This window comes from Staurois parvus, unplaced genomic scaffold (genome assembly GCF_062004578.1).
Source record: "Staurois parvus isolate SC_StPar_1 unplaced genomic scaffold, SC_StPar_1.0 ptg000230l, whole genome shotgun sequence".
NCBI lineage: Eukaryota > Metazoa > Chordata > Amphibia > Anura > Ranidae > Staurois > Staurois parvus.
Genome location: NW_028318026.1, coordinates 7,464,464 through 7,484,706, shown reverse-complemented (window position 1 = coordinate 7,484,706; position 20,243 = coordinate 7,464,464). Strand labels below are relative to the sequence as shown.

Genomic DNA, 20,243 nt, shown 5'->3' with positions numbered 1-20,243 from the left:
TAAACCTCCAGGAATTTATATTGAGACTGTCAGTTCTATATCCTGGTTGCCGTTTATCAGGGATATCTGTACATGGAGATGTGCTCATACACATTATCATTGTCTCACAGCTGGACCATTGTGTTATCCTGTTCAAGGTTTGCAGTAAATACCATCCCCAAAAGGTATCAGAATGTGTCTGGCAACCTCCACCAGCCCTACATTGCACAGTACATGAAGAGCTTTAGGCATAAGGCTGAATATTTTGGAGCACTGGATTATGGAATGCACAAAACAAATAGCTTTTCATTTCGAAGATTGGATCAGAGGTCAAGTTTTATATAGTTGTATATTTCTGTCCCACTATTCTTTTATAGCAATGTTCCAGATCCCAATAATTCTGACCTCATTCCATGACCCAGGGGTTGAAAACTTTCTCCATTTAATATTTACTTTTTCTTGTGTCAGTATTTTTATTTGTAGCAATATTCTCTGGAGGAGTAAAGTAATTGCTGGATATTTCATAAACAGTAGAGACATTGATCTGACGGTAGCAGAATTTGTGGCTAACCGTTAAACAGGGTGATGGGGAATGTTTCAAATGATAGGCCATAATAACTACAATCTTAAGTAATATGAACTTGGTCTCTTAAAGACCTAAGCAGGACTTTGACTATATTGCTAAAATGCTATGAATGAATCAGTGCTGTTATAACACATAGCTAAAAGAGACATTTTGCTCTGAATATACTGGGGTAGATTTACTAAAACTGTTGCACTCAGAATCTGGTGCAGCTGGGCATGGTAGCCAATCAGCTTCTAACTTCAGCTTGTTCAATTACGGTTTGACAATAAAACCTGGAAGCTGATTGGTTTTTATGCAGAGGTTTTCCAGATTTTGCACTCTCCAGTTTCACTAAATAACCACCACTAAGATATGAGATTATCTTTTGCACATGATTTTGGATATCTGAAATCCTAACTTGCCTTTTAGATTCAGATGCAGGCATGCACAATGGATTTCTGAAAACATCCAAGTCATACAGTGTGATTGCGTTATATTTATACTGTGAACTTTTGAGAAAACATTGGTCATGTTCCTTCAGTTTCATCTGCTTCATTCATCTAATGTACAGTATGTGCTGTCTCCCTTAAGGATAAAGTGCAATGTTGGAGACAAGTGACTTTAAAAAGTGCAAAGTTTGGGATATTTTCTTGTTTAGGCCCCTTTCATATGGAATGGCCTGCACCTGCAATCTGCTTGCTCAGCATGGGACCTGTCAGCTGATCCCTGCTGAGTAGGCTGATGACAGGTCTGTGCCCACTCTCCTCTATGAGCGATCAGATGTAAACAGACTGCCTGTTAGTTTACACCTGACTGCCATCTGATCTGTTGGATGGAAGGGGAATAGATCCCAATCCGTCAGTTTTTAGCAGATCGGATCGGATTGAATGTTGGTAGGTGTAAACAAACACATGTCCATTTACACCTGCCGCTCCATAGAGGAGAGTGGAGGATCCCATCTTAGCTTGTTAGGCCCCTTTTACACATATGTCCTGATCGGGTCCACCGGATAGGTGGACCCATTAAGAACATTCATGTAAAAGGGGCCTAACAAGCTAAGATTGTAGCCTCAGTTACACACATAAATATAAACTATATACAAAAGAAAGATTTTTGGGAAAATATTGTCTCAGTAAAATATTACTTAACTAGACTAATTATTCTGATATTTTATGCCTAAACATGCCTTTGAATAGAAAAAGAAAACATATCTAGAGAGAAGATCGGCAAGCACTACAGAGAAAAAGAAATAAGCAAAAATGAGGTCTCTTTTTGTCAGAATCAGACTAAACAAACACCTATTTACATAAGCTATTTCCATAGAACACTATAGCTTGAGGTACATAGTGAATGAATAATATATGTGGGATTATGCATGGCATAGGGTTTATTGTATTTATCACCCACATTCACATGTATTATCACTGAGTCTTTCGGCTTTGCTTCCATACTGTGGTGCTAAAAATTCAGTCTGTCTTGCGATTGCCATCATCTTGCTGAAAATGTAAAGCTTTCAAATTTGTATTAGCTTCTAGACTGTGCTTGATAATCTCCTCGACCAGTTCTACCAACAAACAAATCTATTCAAGGTGCAGTTAAGAAGCTTATGCATATTTTTCCAGACAATATAAGACCTTGTTTGATTAACTGTGGGAGGACAGTTCTGCAAACCACCATTCTGTCTGCATGAAAGATATCCCGGTTATGTTTCTTACAAGTGACTTGGAGCAAGCAATAGTTACTATTATTATTTTCATAATATACAAATTGTCAACAATCTAATATTGCATCAAAGAATCTTGCCTTTTGTTGTTTAATTGCAAAATTATGAAATAATAAAAAAAACAAATGCAGTCTCAGCTCTTTCTGCAAGTCGAGAATCCTGCCCCAGTGCCCCTCTAGGAGCGGAAAGAAGACAAATGGCCATCTCACCTCCTGGTCTAGAGCTACCTCTCCTTAGTTTATAAGACTTGGAAATGGAGAGGATCAACATACCAGTGTTTACAGGGGTAGGTAGATCCTACTCACAGATACTAAATGTTAAAATAGAGGAACTGAAGAACAGCTTCAAGCAAGGGAAAGGAGTGGATTATTTAAACATCCAGCATAAGCTCAACCCCCTGATTGATACATTACATTAATGCTATGACAAGTGAGGTTCATCCATTGTTCTTAAAGGCCAGGATAGAAAAATGGGAACTGTCATTGCTGAGGCAGTCAGGGGGTTGAAGGTCATCATAAAGCAGCCTTTTTCAACCTTATTTCCCCAGAGGAATCCTTAAAAATAATGCAGGTCTCTGGGAACTCATGCAAAAACAAATTAATTGACAGTCAGTGGGAAACACTGGTAGCGCCATACATTGGTATCTACTGGGAAGAACGCTCCCCCTATGGTGATGGCCAGAACGCTACCCTTACAGCAGCTAAGAGTTGTATTGGGTTTATGCAGCTAGCTTTGCTATATGGCATTGACTATGCAGACACCATCAAATGGGAGGTCAATCAGCCACAACTCAAGAACTCCTATCAGCCTCTGGAGAAACTCTGGTTGAGAATGACTGCAATGCCACCACATTGATTACTTCATACCTCCACACAGACCTGGAGGTGAGGGAACAGTCTGCAGAAGCCTGTGCATTGCAGCTGCAATGGTTTTGACAGCATGAATCCATAAGAATTTTAAAGGCACCGTACCCCCCTTCCATTGGTTTCATGTAAGAAAGGAGTGGAAAGCTCCTGGTGGTCTGGAGGAGAAGGAGGCAGAAGGAGATTGTGGAATCTGGATGGAATGTCATATACACGCATTGTGATATAAATCTGGAGGTGAGAGTTCTGTGAGCACAGAGGTGGCACTGTAAATTAACAAGGTGCATGTGTATAAAATTTTGGTGTTGAATAATCATGCACATAATGTGGACTTTATGAACTGATCCATGTACTGAGCTTATATATGTATACATGTTGGAATGCACTAGATATTTATTAATTTGCTTATTTTCCATGATAATTTAGTTAGGTGCAAGTGTTTTACACAATAAGGGTTTCAAATATCACTAATAGCAGCGCAGCATCATCTATCACAGTATTCCTTTTCCTGTATTTATTCTGTTTATACAATTTTACCTGCTTACTTATTAAACAATATTTTTGAAATCATCAGATTATCTCTGATGCACTTATGTGGAACTTAAAGAATCCCTGTCTCTTTGAACAGTGCTTCTGTACCGTAAGTTTCTGGATTTACCTTCAATTGCAGTCCTAGTGACAAGTGAGGGGGAATATTTATTAGCTAAATAGCTAAATACAAACACTTTTATAGCAGAATAAGCTAACTCTAGAACCACTGTAAGCAGGGCTGGGACAAAGAAGTGTTGAGGGGGGCCAAGCTGAGTTGTACGCTTGTCCCACAACTGAATGACGGGAGTGACTGCAGTGTCACTCCTGTCTGAAGGAGCAGCAGCCAATAGCTACTGCTGGAGGAAGGATTTGACTTTCTCCTCCCTCCAGCTTGCAAAAGGCAGAAAAAAGCCAGCGGTGAGACTGAGAATTGCCCTAAGTTTCAGCAGAATGCTGAAAGATGGAGGGAAGACTGTGTCCCTCTTCCTCTCTTCCCCTGCCACGTGACATGTCACATGACTGGAGAGAAGGAGGAGACGTTGTGAGTACTGATCTGCTAGTACGAAGGGGAAGGGTAGGCAACAACTTTGAAGCATGGGGACTCTATTGGGATACCCGATATAAAGGGGGACTCTATTGGTTACATCTAATGTGAAGGGAAACTCTATTGGGGACACCTGAAGTAAGAGGTACTCTGCTGGGGACACCTGATGTAAAAGGGGACTCCACTGGGGACAACTGATGTAAAGGATGACTCTACTTGCACACCTGCTTTAAAAGGGGACTCTTTTGGGGGCCCCTGAGGTAAAGGGGGACTCTACTTTGGATGGCTGATGTAAAGGGGGACTTTATTGGGGACACCTGATAAAAAGGGAGACTCTATTGCGGACACCTGATGTAAAAGGGGACTCTTCTGAGGACACCTGCTGTAAAAGGGGACTCTTTTAGGTATACCTGATATAAAGGGGTAATCTACTGGGGACAGTTGATGTAAAATAAGACTCTACTGGGGAAACCTGATATACAGAGGGACTCTACTGGGGACTCCACCTGATGGGGGGCAAAATTCTCCTTCTTCGCCCTGGGCACTGAATGACGTTGTCCTAACACTGACTGTAAGATGTATATAGGTGTCTGTGCCCCCTTTGGAAATTGTACCACTATTCCTACTATGTTTCAAGCAAACAAATAAACAAACAAATAAAAAATTGAGTTTTTTTGCTGGAGATATGTCTGCTGGAAATATGAAATATTGATAATATAATTGATATACGATTTTTTATTTTGTTACATTTTTTGTATGTGGGCCATCAGTGATAAATGCCTCAAGCACAAGTACCCTTAGGGATACGCCTACCACTAGTTAATACTTTCTGATTTACAATACAGTCTGTGTTTATATAATTTAGTATAGTTTTTTGGAATCTGAGAAAACCTGTAATAAAAGCAATAATAATTCCTCATTGCCTGTTAAGGTCAGTAACCTCCATAAATCAGATTTACTCATTTTGTGAATATAAAACATTGAGTTATGGCAAACTGTAATCCTGGCATGACCTTGCATACATAAAGTTATTTTACAGTGCAATGCTTCTTTACAGCAAACACAATTTCATTATCCATTGAACAAGTTCATGTACGTTTATCACATGATTGAATGTTTTACTGTATTTTAAATATAATCTGTCTAGAAACATTATCTATTATATTATGCAGATTACTATATACCTAGAAAATTCCCCCAGTATGCTTTACTACTTATAAATAATACATTCTACATATTTGGCAAACACATCTTCATAATTTGTGACAGTTTGTTTAATTGACCACAAACATCTTTCATCATAACAATATTAAGGAATGTGCCATATTGCTCCTACATCTGTTGTCATTTATAGATCCTTGTGTTGTTGCTTTGCTTGTATTTTTTTAGGTTACTTTGCAGTAAAGCAAGGAAGTAGGAACCCCTGTTAATGTATACTGGTGCCTTTACTATACAAGAATGCTTTACATACAAACTTCTTTCAATTGTGGGAAAACAATACAAGATATATAGAGCATTACAAATATGCATACAACACACATGCACACGCTACCTACCTAACTCAAAAAACCCTCCCTGGATCCCACTGACCTGAACAACCTAAGACCCATCTCCCTGCTGCCATTTACATCCAAGCTCCTTGAGCGCTTAGTCTACAATCGCCTAAGCTCCCACCTCACTGACAACAACCTCCTCGATCCAGTACAGTCTGGCTTCCGTCCCCTACACTCCAGCGAAACTGCCCTACTCAAAATCACTAATGACCTGCTAACCGAAAAAGCTAATGGCCACTACTCAGTCCTCCTACTCCTCAACCAAGTGCAAGCCATTTATGTAGAGCTACCACTGAAGGAACCATAGTAGTTTAACCGGTTCTTTTTCAAAACAGTGCAGTGACAGCAAGGTACACAGCAACATCCCATACACTCCAGCTCATTGAACAGTCTGGGGGATGTCTTTTTTTGTATTTATTACTGAATAAACTTGGAGAGGGTGTAGGGCGGTATGTGATATTCTGGAAACATTATATAGGAACAAGAGAACACGCTACACTGTGCACAAGTTTCTCTGAACAGCCTTTATACCAGAAGCAAAGTAAGATAGCCAGAACTGAAACCTTGCAAGGGCTGTCTCAGCCAGAGTCACCACTGGCACTCTCACCCAAAGAACACCAGCACACAGTCACTAGGGCCCTGAGCTTAAGTCCGTACTTACAATGTCACAGGATAGCCAGATGCCTCCTCCCAGTATCCAATGGACACTCTTCAGTGAGGGGGAAGTTAATGCTCACAATGCCACTAGACAGCTAGACCCTTTACAACCTTCACTGGTCACTCTTCAGTGAGCTCTCCAGACCAGATATTAGCTCCAGTTGGGACCTCAATGAGAGTCTTTAATCTGTGCAACTGCTGCTGAGGGGGAGGATTGCCACTTCCTCCTAGCTGGGTGGATAACCTTCAACAGGAACACTGCTGTTCTAAAGCTCAGACTATTTATATGCCTCTCCAGCTACCTACTGGGTACACCTAGAAACATGATGGCAGAAAAAAAAGACTGAGTGGTTTGCTGTTTGGGGTTTATTTTTTAGTATAGATCTATGTTTGTCCCAAGCATGTTTGAACCCATTTACTTTTGAGTGACACACTACCTCTGCTGGATGTCTGTTCCAAGCATCAACTACCCTTTCAGTAAAATAATACTTTTTATGATTAGTTTTGAATTTTCCTCATTCTAGTTTGAAAGCGATCAATAGCAGCTCCAATGATTACGGACAAGCCCAAAAGAACTAAATTTACCTAACTTCCTAGCATCCTGTCCAGGAGGGTGTTTCATCCAGAATCTTTGCAAACGCATGAAAATTACATCATTGTGATAATCCAGCTAATTAATTTACTAATATATGTTGTTTTTTCAGCAGCACATACTTCAGCAACCAAATGTACAGCAGCGGTGGTGTACCTACAATAAAAATGGCAGAAACACTAAGGCTTCATATATACAAATCTACCCTGAATGCCTGCCACGGGAAAATGCAAAATCACAGCAACATAGGGCAACCACAGTACCGTGCTTTTGCCACGGTTTTGCCATGTTTTGCATTTTTCTGCAGTTGGTGGTCAAAATGTTCCTATCCTGAACACATTTAGGAGAGGGAGGTTTAACCTCACCTAATGGTGGCAACTCCTAAACTTTGCTAAAAGCCTATGTGTACATGGACACATAGGCTTTTATGGAGTTGAGTTTAGTAGCTTTGGCAAAAAAATGCCAAAGGCTCCTAAACTCGAGTTTAGGAGCTGCTCATGTACATGGAGCCTAAAAAGGCCATAGTGCATACACACAGGCTTTGGCCATAGCAACACTTATACAGGATCTCATTGGTTGATGTGTGCAAATCCATGTTTTAATGATGAATACCCACACTTATGCTGCTTTATTTGCTCTGAGAGCATGGTGTATAGGTTATGAAAGCATGAAGTATGAGTTAATTGGTGTTGCTGCTTTGTCGCATGCACCTTTCGTACCTTAGTGAGCAATTGTGGTGCTTGTCAGTTTATAAATGTATATATTTATATATTCATTTTACATTTATTTAATGCAGAATCTGAACACACAGATTACTTTGCCCACCATATTTGCATTTAAAAAACGGCATTATGCCAGTTCCTTCTGCCAATGAAAACTGCAACATATGCATTTAACATGAGTGAATGCTTTAGCAAATAGGTTAGATACATTAATTCATTGAGTGTGCAAATATAAACCTCTATGCCTTCTTGAAAACCAGTAACAGAAGCTTGTGGATCATCTTCATAGTGATTTATCCTTGCGGTTGTGCATTTTATCCTTGCTCTTGTGCATTATCTTTGAGTAAGACAGGCTCCATGTGATTTTTATTGTCTAGATTGGAAGCTGGGAGAAGGGTTTTTTCTATCCATGGCACGCAATCAACTGATAACGTTAAGAGAGAATCTAAAAGACAGGTCCACTTTGACCAGTATAATGGTTCCAATAACAAAAGTATGAACAAAAGGAAACCAGCACAGCAGACAATCAGAAAATTATGGACAATTAACAGCTGGATAGTTCTTATACAATTTTATCCTGGTGCAGCTTGGGTTTTTCCCACTGTTTACGTTTTACAGATTCTGTTATGTTATAGCAAGTCTATCCATCAATAACAGTGGTACATAACAGTGGCATAACAATTATCACAGTAGTCTACGTGGCTACTTTGGGATCTGGGGGTGGAAAGAAGTTCTGTTAGGGGAACCTTTTGGCAATTTCAGCATAGTAAATCTGTGTGCTTGCAAAGGTAATGAAAATCCAGAACTTGTTTGAAAGCTGTTGCAGATATGATTCTTAATGGTCAAGATGTTATTGGAAACATGCCTGAGCCCTTCTTATTGTACTGTAAAATGACTGGAACACAGAGACAGAGAACTACATCATTACCACTGGCAAGACCATTACATAATACAGGTACTAAGCACTATCACCTAGTGACAAAGCTACTAGTCACAATATAATATATGGTCATTACACCTGTCATATTATATTGTATATGCTGTTGTATAATCAGCATGTTAACAGTACTGCATCATTAAGCAGTAGTAAACTCTTGCAAAGATAAACGAAAACTTCTCCATGCAGGTGAAGGGCATAATGTGCTAGTATGCATCTCATCCTATCACATTTTGAAAGACCTAACTTAAAATCAAGCCCTCCGGAGGCATGCTGTGACTGCTGAAGGGCCTTCCATTTCCATCCGGTCTTCCTTCCAGATTTGTGGGCTCTAGCCATTTGAATGCACAAGCCATGATGACATCACTCCCCGCACATGTGCACGGGAGTCACGACTAAAGCAAACAGCTATAAAGGGAAGGAATGAGTATTGCGTGCCGGGCTCTGCTGTTTTTGAGAAAAGATTTTCTGGTCATTGGCTGTTGCACCTATATCTGTATAAACAGTACTGTATCACTATTGATTGTAGAGTTTTCTGATGGCACTGACCCTGTATTATATGTGACATTTCCAGTCAGAATTAGCTTGTAGATGGGGCCTAGGCCCAGAGTACCCAATAAGGCACAGTTCTTGATGTTGAGTTTTACTTGTATATTGTATGTAGGTTCGAGGTAATGAATACAGATGGTTTTGTAGGCACTGATACAAAGCAATTTGCCAGCTAGTGCTTTGTACAGTGTCACCAAGTTTCAGCCTGCATTACTGGAGGACAGCTTTTCCAGGAGGGGTGGTGGTTTGCTGTGTACTGGGACACCACTCTAATGCTGCTGGGAAGAGCCCCATAATACTGATCTTAGTACTGGGATGTTTCCTCAAAACAGGCATTTTCCCTAAGCTGACCCAACTCACCAGGAACCTTCCCCTGCAGTATGCACTTTATCTCACCAGTGAAGACTCTGTTCCTGACCTACCACTTGTTCCATGTGTGTCCAAATGATGTGGGTACCCCGTTATATAAGGTCCCACACCAAGATGGCCACCGATTCAAGAGAGTGCAGTGTCCTATCAGACAGATTACCTATTTCTAAGAAATGACTTAGTTCATGAGGAGACAATTCCTCGAACAGACTACACCCCACAGTTCCACCTACATGATGGAGGGAAAACTACTCCTGTCTACAAGCTTATGTTGGATGCATAGGAGGAGACTTCAGAATTCTTTTTGCTGGTCACAGATACCTCTTGCAGTCAGAGAAGGTACTTAGATATCTTAATAGTGTAGATTTATTGCCCTCAGAACTTTTTTTTATCCTGTCCAGGACTGAAAATAACCCTGTATGCCTATTACAGTCTTCATTAAGCTGTAAAACAATCACATTGTGTCCCCTATGCTAAAAAAGTGACACTTGACAGACAGTCATTTTGCAAACAAAAGTCCCTTCAGTATTGATTATAGAGTAATTGTGTGCTCACAATTATGTCATGATATAAAATATTAGGACCATTATTTTTTTTAATTAAATGGTTAATGGCTACCAGACCAGCTCTTTCAGCACTGACATGCTGAGGCCTGAGATCTGAGATGCAAAAAAAAAGACTGGGGCGCCGAGGACAGAGGAGCTAGCTGTAAAACTAATGTTAAAAGTTAACTCCCTGCACTGATGCCCCCCCTTAACCTGACAATTTCTGTCCATAGCAGCTGACATTTGTATTACTACCTGTCCTAGGTTTAGACCTACTTAATGACAGTAGGGAGGTCACCAGGGGGCCCCATCAACATTTTGCTACGGGGCCCGGTGATCTGTAGTTGTGCCCCTGCTGCTAGTAGCAACAACTTAAGCTGTCAGTCAGCACAGAGCAAACACGTCAATTCTCAGCAGATGTATGTGCTAAGTGCAATTGGGATTCTAGTGATTATTGAAATCCTGGTACCTGCAAGCTGGAACTTGTGTTAGTAGGTGTTTACTTATGTGTTTCATAACCTCTTAGTGAATCTGGTTGAAACATTAAAAGTACTTTAGTTAGTTTTTTTTGTAAATTGGACGGCAAACTCTCTGCTACCTTTTATAGGACACTGCCTTTATTTTTATAGCGGTGCTACATTCAAAATGTTTGCTCTATATGGCAAGAGCTGCCACCAACCTCCATTCTACAGTTCCACTTTAAAGTGTATCTAAAGTAAAGCCAAAATCTTTTTTTAGCTTTGAATGGAATTAGGTATTAAAACCCGTTAAGTGCAAATACTGTCTGTGATATTATTGGGGAGATTCATTGGGAGAAATTTAACAAAACTGGAGCAGCTAAAATTGAAAGGAGCTGTGCATGTCAACTAATCAATTTCTGCCTTCAGTTTGTTCAATTAAAGGGGAGTTCTAGCCCCCCCTCCCAAAAATTAAAAACAGGAGCTAAAAATACTGTAGTTTCTGACTTTTAATATTAAGGCACTTATCTGTCCAGGGATCCAGTGGTGACCTCATCCCGAGCCGATTCTTCAGTTGGCTGTTGGGTGCTGGTGCCGCCATCTTGACTAAGGGAAACCGGCAGTGAAGCCTTTCAGCTTCACAGTCTGTCTCCTACTGCACATGCGAGAAGCGCGCTGTGCTTTGTGAATGAGCCGCAGTGTACTGTGACCTGTGAAGTTTCCCAGAGGGCTGAGGGGGGAAGGAGGGGGCTTGCGGTGAACTGAGTTGGAACGAGGTACCCGCTCCCCCCTCAAAAGGTGCCAAATGTGGCAACGGGAAGGGGGGGGGCGGTGATAAGGAGGCAGATAACTAGAACTTCCATTTTTGGGTGGAACACCGCTTTACGCTTTGAAATGAAAGATAGAAGCTGATTGGTTGCCAAGCAAAGCTACTCCAGATTCTGGCTTCTCCAGTTTTGATACCTTTTCCTCATTGTCTCTTTTTATCCCATTAACCTGCTACCAGTTGCCACACATATGTGGCTATGGGGAATTACTTTTCTTTGCTGAGAGAAAGCTCACTGCACACATTTAGTACAATAGCTAAGCTGTCATGGGCAGCTCCCAATCAATACTTTAGTACTTGCAATTGGGAGCTTTCAGTCATGTGACTGTTGTGACAGCCAGTCGCACCAATCACATGATTAGAAAAGCCCACCAATGCCAACCCAACCTCCCCTGTTGCATTTAACTCCTCTTAAAGGTCCGGGGGTGACAGTGGAAGGTGTTAACCACTGTCAGCAGAACAGAGAGTGATGAGAACTAGGAAATGTAACAGCTATCACTGAAGCTGGTATATAGGGAAACTATTCTAAAAGGGACACCTGTCACTTGTTCCAATGACACCTGGTATTTTTCCTCACTTTAAAATAGCTTTCCTGTTGTGTCTCTGGGACAAGAAATGAAGGGAAATCTGGAAATAAATATGGAAATAAATAACTGTGACCAGTTCTAGCCATTCTATACACAATAAACAAAAAGTTTTGACTTTAGTTAGACTTTAAAACCAAAAACCATGTGTTGAATTTTATTTAGTAATATGGCAGAAGATTGTAGAACTAAGTTCAGTAAATAGTAGTGTAGCATTGTAGCTAAGAAGGTAGCACCTTTTGTAGTGGTGGCTTCTTCAGCTGACTTTCGCCAAGGCCATGATCTGCATTGAGCTAGCATTTTCTCTGGTCTAGGTTTTATGTTAAGCATTACTAAAATTGCTGTTCCTTACCAAATGGAATTTTTTTTAACTTTTTTTTTTTTGCTTTGGTACATGTTCCTCATTGCAGTGCCCAGCCTCCTGTGCCATTTGTTTGGCAACCCCTTGTCTATGAGACTTGAAAGTGGCCAATACTGTTTTTAACATTTGGTATGTGACTTCAAGGGGGTTCAGATTCAGCACCGGAACTTAAGTAATGTGTATTGTTCGTTGAACCTACCTTGAACCAAACCCAGTTCAGCTCATCACTAGTCCACAGCACTGGTCTCTAGTAATGTACTGACTTTGCTGAGCTATAGCTAGCTATAGACATATTTTATGTTATCAATAACAGTATGGAGGTAGATGGGGAGCCCCATCAAAATTTTGCTACTGGGGCCACATGATCTGTAGCTACTCCCCTGCTGCTGCAAACAACAACTTAAGCTGTCAGTTAGTACATGGCAAACACGTCAGTTCTCAACAGGTGTATGGGCTAAATACATTTGAGATTAGTAATTCTCAGTGTCATTATAGAAATCCTGGTACTTGGTGTTTGTAGGCTTTCATTTAATGATAATGTATTCAATCTTGAGTAATCTAGAAGATTGCAGAACAGAGCTCGGTGAATTAAAAAAGGCTATCAGTACAAAAATATCGTAAGCTAAGATTATTAAAGGAAAAGTAATCAACACTTATTGTAGCTTTTTTCTCTCTGACAATAATAGGGCAGCTGGTAGCTGAGAAGATTGTACATTTTATAGGGGTGTTTCCTTGGTTTGAGTTCTGCCACTGGCATGATCTGCATTGAGTTTGTATTGTCCCTGTTTTAGGAATATGTTTTAGTGCTGTATGAATAATTAAATAAGTTGATTGTTGCACAGTTTTAATGGATTTGTTCTTTTTTACAGACATCAACATGGCAGGTGAACCAAAACCATACAGACCAAAACTGGGAAGTAAAAGACCAATATCATCTTTGTACAGGTATGTTTAATCAATATTTTTCTTTTATCTCCTCTTGGACAATGCTTTCTCCTCCACTGGAAACATTTAGGCAGGTCACTTACACAATGTACATTGCCTCATGGCATTCAATTGTTCACATTTCAACTATTATTTCAAAATCCACCTTTGGGTGTTTTTGGCGGTGGCTTAGTAATTAGCACTTTTGCCCCACAGTACTGCAGTCTTCAGGTCAAATCCTGTTCAGAACGCCATCTGCATGAGATTTGCATGTACTTCTTGTGATTGCTTGGGTTTCCTCTGGTTACTCGTGTTTCCTCCTTTACTCTGAAGACATGCTAGTAGGTTACTTGGCTGCTGTTTAAATTGGCCCTAGTATGTATGTGAATGTATGTACAGTATGCATGTGAGATAGGGACCTTAATTCCTGAAGGGAAGGGACTGATGTGAGTGTATGGTATGTAAAGCATTGCATTAATAATCGGCACTATATAACTGCTTGTAGTAAACATAATAATAATCTGGTGTGCAGCCAGAGGCTTTGGGGTTGTTGTGGGCTGAATTCCAATGTGGATTCAAAAAATAAGCCAAGCAGGCATAGATACGTAGTAATAAGAATCCATAAAAGCACTGCTAGAAACAGAAGACTGGGTGCTATAATGCTGCTACATCATAAAAGAGGATGTAAACCCTAAGGCCCCGTTCACATAACACATAGCAGGAATGAGTATTCCTACTACATGATTTTTAAAGCTCCATTGTCACGTGATTCTGACATAGAGCAGCCCATTCAAGCGAATGGCGCATAGGCACAGGCCATTCGCTTGAATGGGCTGCCCTATGTGTGTTTGTCGCCCAAAAAGAAGCTCCTTCACGTGATTTTTAAAGGCCCAGTTTGCTGCGATTGCAGCACATGAGAATTGCTGCAGAATCACATAGCGTTTGAGATGACATTCAAGAATAATGGCACACAAACACTTGCTATGTGTTTTGCAACAATTGCCACGTGATTTGGAATTGCAGGCAGGATCACGGGGATAGTGTGAATGAAGCCTGACAGAATGACCTTTTGTTAGCTATAGCATTGTGTATCATAAACAACTGCCATTAAAATAAAATACTGTTTTCCCTGTTGTATCTCAGTGGTTGTAATCTCCTATAGCCTCCATAGGCTATACTTACTTAAAGCAGTAGTAAAGCGCTTCCAAAAAAAAAAAAAACGTGCAAGGCAAAGGCATAATGTGCTAGTATGCATACTAGCACATTATGTAAAACTTACCTTAAAACGAAGCCCTCCAGTGGCGCGCTGTCACCACTGTAGAGGCTTCCATCTGCACCCTATCTTCCTTCCGGGTTCGTGAGCTCCGACCATCTAGCTGGCTGAGCCGTGATGACATCACTCCTGGGGCGGACTGACCATTGGAGCACTCGGGCACTGCCCGAGGGCCCGGGTCCTGTAGGGGGCCCCATGAGATGCCCCTGGTACCTTTCATAGGCTTTTTTGGGTGTGGTTTCAGTGTGGGCGAGGACACAGGGGCCCCATGATCCCCTATTGCCCAGGGGCCCCATGAGTTGTCAGTCCACCCCTGCTCCTGCGCACGGGAGTCTCAGGACATGGCACAGTTATGAAGGTACGGCACGGGTATGCCGTTCCTTTGGAGCACATGTGCTGGCTGTAAAAAATACCTAAATATCTCCTAAACAGTGCACTTTTAGGAGATATATCTATTTTACCTACAGGTAAGCTTATAATAAAGCTTACCTGAAAAATTTACAAATTGGCTTTACTACCAGTTTAATGTGTATTAAAACAGTTACTAGTAGTCTTCTTCAGAAACCTGTGTGATAGGATGACAACACAGGAGCACAAGCGAGAGACAGAAACTTGTGTAGTCACTCTATAACAAGGATCATCATGGCAGGATTATCAGGTATTGTTTTAATGAAAGTGAAAGATTTTAAAATATCCAAATTGCCTTAACATATTAAAGCATACATGAGATTTTAGCGATTGAGTTTATATACAGTATACTTTATTAAAAAGTGTGAATGGTAAAAATCAAATGTGACAGATGGAAGTGAAAAGTGTCATTGTATTCCCCTATGTTATGCTCTAATTATGTAAATTCTGCTATAACTGGTCCTCCACTGTAGCTGTGCTACATCTATGTAATGACATAATGTTCATCAACAATGTATACAATGGTTCTGCTCCATAATCTTCCACTGCTAGTGCAAATTAATTTAAGAACCCTTTAGAAAGTGAAGTGCTGTGGTTTAATTGTCTAATTTACATGTAGGCCTTGAATATTACTTGAAATGTAATATCCATCAGTTAAATGTCTCTGCATGATTATGGTGCTTCCTGAAAGCTCTAATACATTTTCTTTTCAGCAGTCTTTGAGCTATAAGATGTGTCACTGCCGATTAGCTTCTGACTGTGAGGACAGCCATCAATGGTGCTGAACCTAAAGAGCAACTGATTAGTCTTCAGAGAAAGTGACAGAATCAGCATCTACCCAAGACATTCATGTCTTTGTTTTTAACGCTTGCAATAATTGAAAATGGCACCAAAATTACTTTCAGTAAGTTTGATGCCAAATTACATTGTGATAACTGACCGCAAACCTTGAATTCAATATGTGTCAATGCAGCCATGGGATCTATTCTCAAGAATATTTGGCAAAAGAAATTTTCCAGAACAAACAATATGTGTTCCTCATTTGTAGCGCTTGATCTATGAAGAGAAAGGAAGATACAATTTGTGATTTTCCCAAGGCTGTTTTGGCTTTCAGTACTCAGTAGTGGGCCATATTTGTGTAAATCTGGATGCTGTTTGTTTGGAACAGGGCATGATATTGGAATATATGCTATTTTCTATATTATTTCTTTTAACATTCCATATTTTACAATTTGGAACTAGCAGGTGCAATCTCTTTGCTTTCAGGTGCATTCATATAGCTTTTGTGCTAAAATTAGATCTGAATGGAACAGAAGAGAGTTACCCCCCCCCCCCATCTTTTGTCCTAGATGTTGAGAGTTCAACAATGTCAACCTACACCTTTTCCTTTTAATTTGCTTCTTTAGTTGATTTCTTCACTAGCTACAAAATATTATGTTTATGTGTTTTTTTAAGCATTATAAGCATTTTTGTGTGTGTATGGAAGCTCCTGGATGGAAGGAGAGGAGGAGGGAAATAGAGGAAACTGCTTGTGTGGCAGGTTTGCAAGTACTTTTATTGAAGTCTATAGGGCCAGAAACATTGGACACAGCTCTAATAAAAGCTGCTCTAAAAAAAAAGCTCATGTACCTTAGCAAGTGCCGAGCTCCAAGCTACTGAGCAAAGAGATGTGAACAGCTTGTATCGAAAACAATGGGATTTCTATTATTGAGCATTGTTTCACGAAGGTGTACAGGTGCAACTCGAAAAATTAGAATATCGTGCAAAAGTTCATTCATTTCAGTAATGCAACTTAAAAGGTGAAACTAATATATCCAGGCTGCGGTCACCCCTGTTGCTTGTGCACCTTTTTCTTCCACATTTTTCCCTTCCACATAACTTTCTATTAATGTGCTTTGATACAGCACTTTGGGAACATCCAACTTCTTTTGCAATTACCTTTTGAGGCTTTCCCTCCTTATGGAGGGTGTCAATGATGGTTTTCTGCACAACTGTCAGGTCAGCAGTCTTTCCCATTATTGTGATTCCTACTGAGCTAGACCGAGGGACCATTTAAAGGCTCAGGAACCCTTTGCAGGTGTTATGGCTTAAATAGCTGATTAGAGTGGGACATTTTGAGCCTAGAATATTGCACCTTTTCACAATATTCTAATTTTCTGAGATTGTGGATTTGGGGTTTTCATGAGCTCTAAGCCATAATCATCACAATTATGACAAATCACAGCTTGAACTATCTTGCTTTGCATGTAATGAGTCTATCTCATATATTAGTTTCACCTTTTAAGTTGCATTACTGAAATAAATGAACTTTTGCATGATATTCTAATTTTTCGAGTTTCACCCGTAGATGCAAAGACACACATACAAAACTGCTCAGGCATGAATGGGAGCTTAGGTAGTTGGAGAATCCCCCTCATTCAACACTTAAAGCAGCAGTACTGCTGTATGAATGTGTTCTTGACTGTTTCATCAAGTTCTATGTTTACTGAGATCCATTAATGCTGGAAATGTTTTCTTGACCAAGAAAATCTTCTACTGTGGGGAAGTTCTAGGATCTAATTATCTGGATCACAAGACTGGCTGAATAAAAATACATATCGTTTGAAAAGTAAAACAGTCATCATATATGTATGTTACTTTTTATTAAACTGAGTGCCTAATACAGCTGAGTGCAGCTTTAAAGGAACACGCAAGTTAAAACTAAAAGTGGAACCTTAAAATGCATCCAGACAGTATGGTCTACTCTTTGAGTGCTTTGGATTTTCCTCCAGGTATTGCCAAAATACATCATCCCACTGCACCAGGGCCATTTTCTGAATGCAGTGAGCCTGTGTGCAAGATTATCCCCCGCCTGCAAGAAGTGGAAGAGTCATTTGGCATTGCACCCATAGGCGTGGGCAAATTGCTTTAACAGTGGTAGGGTCTTAAAGGGGCATGGTTAAACCTGAGTCTTATAGACAGGTACAACACCTAACACAATCATTAAAGAGTGAAACTATTCCATAAAATATTCTTTTTGGCCTACTCTAAGGAAGAACTTCATAAAATAGTTAGTGCCTCCCTATAAACCAGGCAGCAAGGCAGTGACAACTTAACAACCTTTACGTCAAGTGCCCCCGTTCTCAGCCTACCCTCCACATCCTCTCTTTCACATCAAAATATCCCATTCACATCAGAGTTCCCCCTTCACAAGTCACTCTGTACAAATCAGAGTCCCCCCATCCACATCAGGAATACCCTGTTTACATCAGGAGTCTCCATCTTCACATCAAGATACCATATACATATCAGGGTCCCATATACATTAAACTCCCCTCCTCACATACATTACAGTGCTGCTGCATGGCAGAGAGTGAGGACCAGAAGGTGGAGCAACTCTGGACGCAGAGTCCAGATGGGTTCTTTCTGCAATGGAATTTCTGACATCTTGTCAATGCTAATGCTGGGACAAGTGCTTCATTGGTTACCAGGTTGCCTACTGCCAAATGGCAGCCAGCTTTCAGCAAACAACATGAATGGGCTGTGCTGGAGAATGCAGGAGGGGAGGAGAAGAGAGCACCTGCAGGTCCTGCTAACCTGAATCCTCTAACCTGTATGCAGCCTTTGCGTGCACAGTGGGCTCCACCTCTCTAGGGGGCCTGTGTGCTCAGTACACATTGAAGATACACTACTGCACTGTGCTCTTTTTTGATGATAATCTGGGGACCCTTTTTGCTTAGATGTTTTTTTCAGCCACCAATCAGATTCAAACCTCTCTGGACTTGAATAGCATTGGTGCTACAGGAAGCAGAGTGAGAGAGGAAAGTTGCCTGACACAGGCCCAAAACCTATTCCCCCAATGACCAAGAAATGTGATTTCTGAATTCTTGCTGCAGTTGATTATGGAACTCGGATTAAAGTGGTGTTAAAGTCAAACATTGTCTTTGCTATGTTTCAATTTAAATTTCTGCTGCCAATTCCTGCCAATTAAGCAGTGGTCCTGGGTTCTGGTGTTAGGACGACGCCTTTCACTTGTATGGTCCTATAGAGCCCTATTGGAGTCACTCTTGCATGCGCACTCCTGGAAGAGAGATTCTAACCACTTACTCTATGACGCTGCCTGCGACAACATGCACTGGTAACCAGGGGGGAATATATGAGGCATGCACCTGCTTTGCATTATGGGACAAATAGTCTCCTGGAAAGGGAATGCAATCAAGGAAGAAAAGATGTGACATGCATGTTCAGTATTCGCAGTGGTGGCATTAATGTTTGAGACATCTAATCCCAAGGATGGAGAACACAGCCAGGGAAGAATAAATTGGGTATACATGCCCAATAACAGCAATAGCAGTGGAATTATGAGACATTTTGGGGGACTTTTCTGAAATGTAAGTGTGCACTCCCTAACCAGAAGTTTAGGGAATTGGCACACAAGAACCCAAAAACTGTTTCTGTTCATTTAGTAAAGAAAGCATTTATTTTCCTATGTTTACTTGGTTTATACAAATGGGATCAAAGTTAGAATCTGAGCATTTAGTACTATTTTAATATAACACCCTGCTTTAAATTTTTGATGCAGGGTATTGAAGCCAACACAAGATGGCAGTGTGCTGCAGAACAGTGTCTGTCACATGTTGAAGTTTTATGGAATTTGTATGCTGAATCCCAGGACTTTGCTGAGGAGCAGTGCAATTAGAAACTGCATTTCCCAGAGGAGCTGGCAGGTAGGCGGGGGCTATATATATATATATATATATAAATCAAGGCCCGTGAGACTGGACAGGAAATGAGAGGGAAGAGATCTAGAGAGAGGAGTGTGTTGATCGCCTGAGAACTGGACCAGGTTTCAGGAGGTGAGAGAAGGGAGGCAGGGAGAATCTGCTGATCACTGGCCTTGCTGCTTGATCCAGAGAGCTGATCTGCCATTAGGTGACCAGACGTAACAACCGGAGAGTTCGATTGGGCCCTATCTGGAGAAAGAGAAAGACCGCAAGGATCCGCCAGATGTCATTCCTCGAGTGAGAGAGTGCCAAGACTTGCCTGACACTTACTACATAGTTGCTATTTCCTCCACACAGTTGCGGATATGGCATACTGTCACTATAAGTTGTGGCCTAGTTCCTCCAGCCGTTATTGCTTAACCACACTTGACACAACCCTGACACCAGCACTGGTAACAAGACAGCCATCCCGCAGGCCGAACCACGGCCATGACATTATAATCATCAATTTACGCTTTTAAAGACACCTTTTCCTATTGTGCCAATAATCTTGCAGTCCAGAGAGGCGCTACCCTGT

General features: G+C 40.8%; 1 protein-coding gene across 4 annotated transcripts in view; it reads left to right on the top strand.

The window, feature by feature from the left end:
• Positions 1-20,243, top strand: part of RALYL (RALY RNA binding protein like) — a 256,489-nt gene that overhangs the window by 36,744 nt on the left and 199,502 nt on the right. For all 4 annotated transcript variants that reach the window (XM_089679728.1, XM_089679726.1, XM_089679725.1 and 1 more), the window contains exon 2: positions 13,228-13,303. In XM_089679728.1, the coding sequence (XP_089535854.1) occupies positions 13,228-13,303 (76 nt within the window). The remainder of the gene's footprint in view (positions 1-13,227; positions 13,304-20,243) is intronic.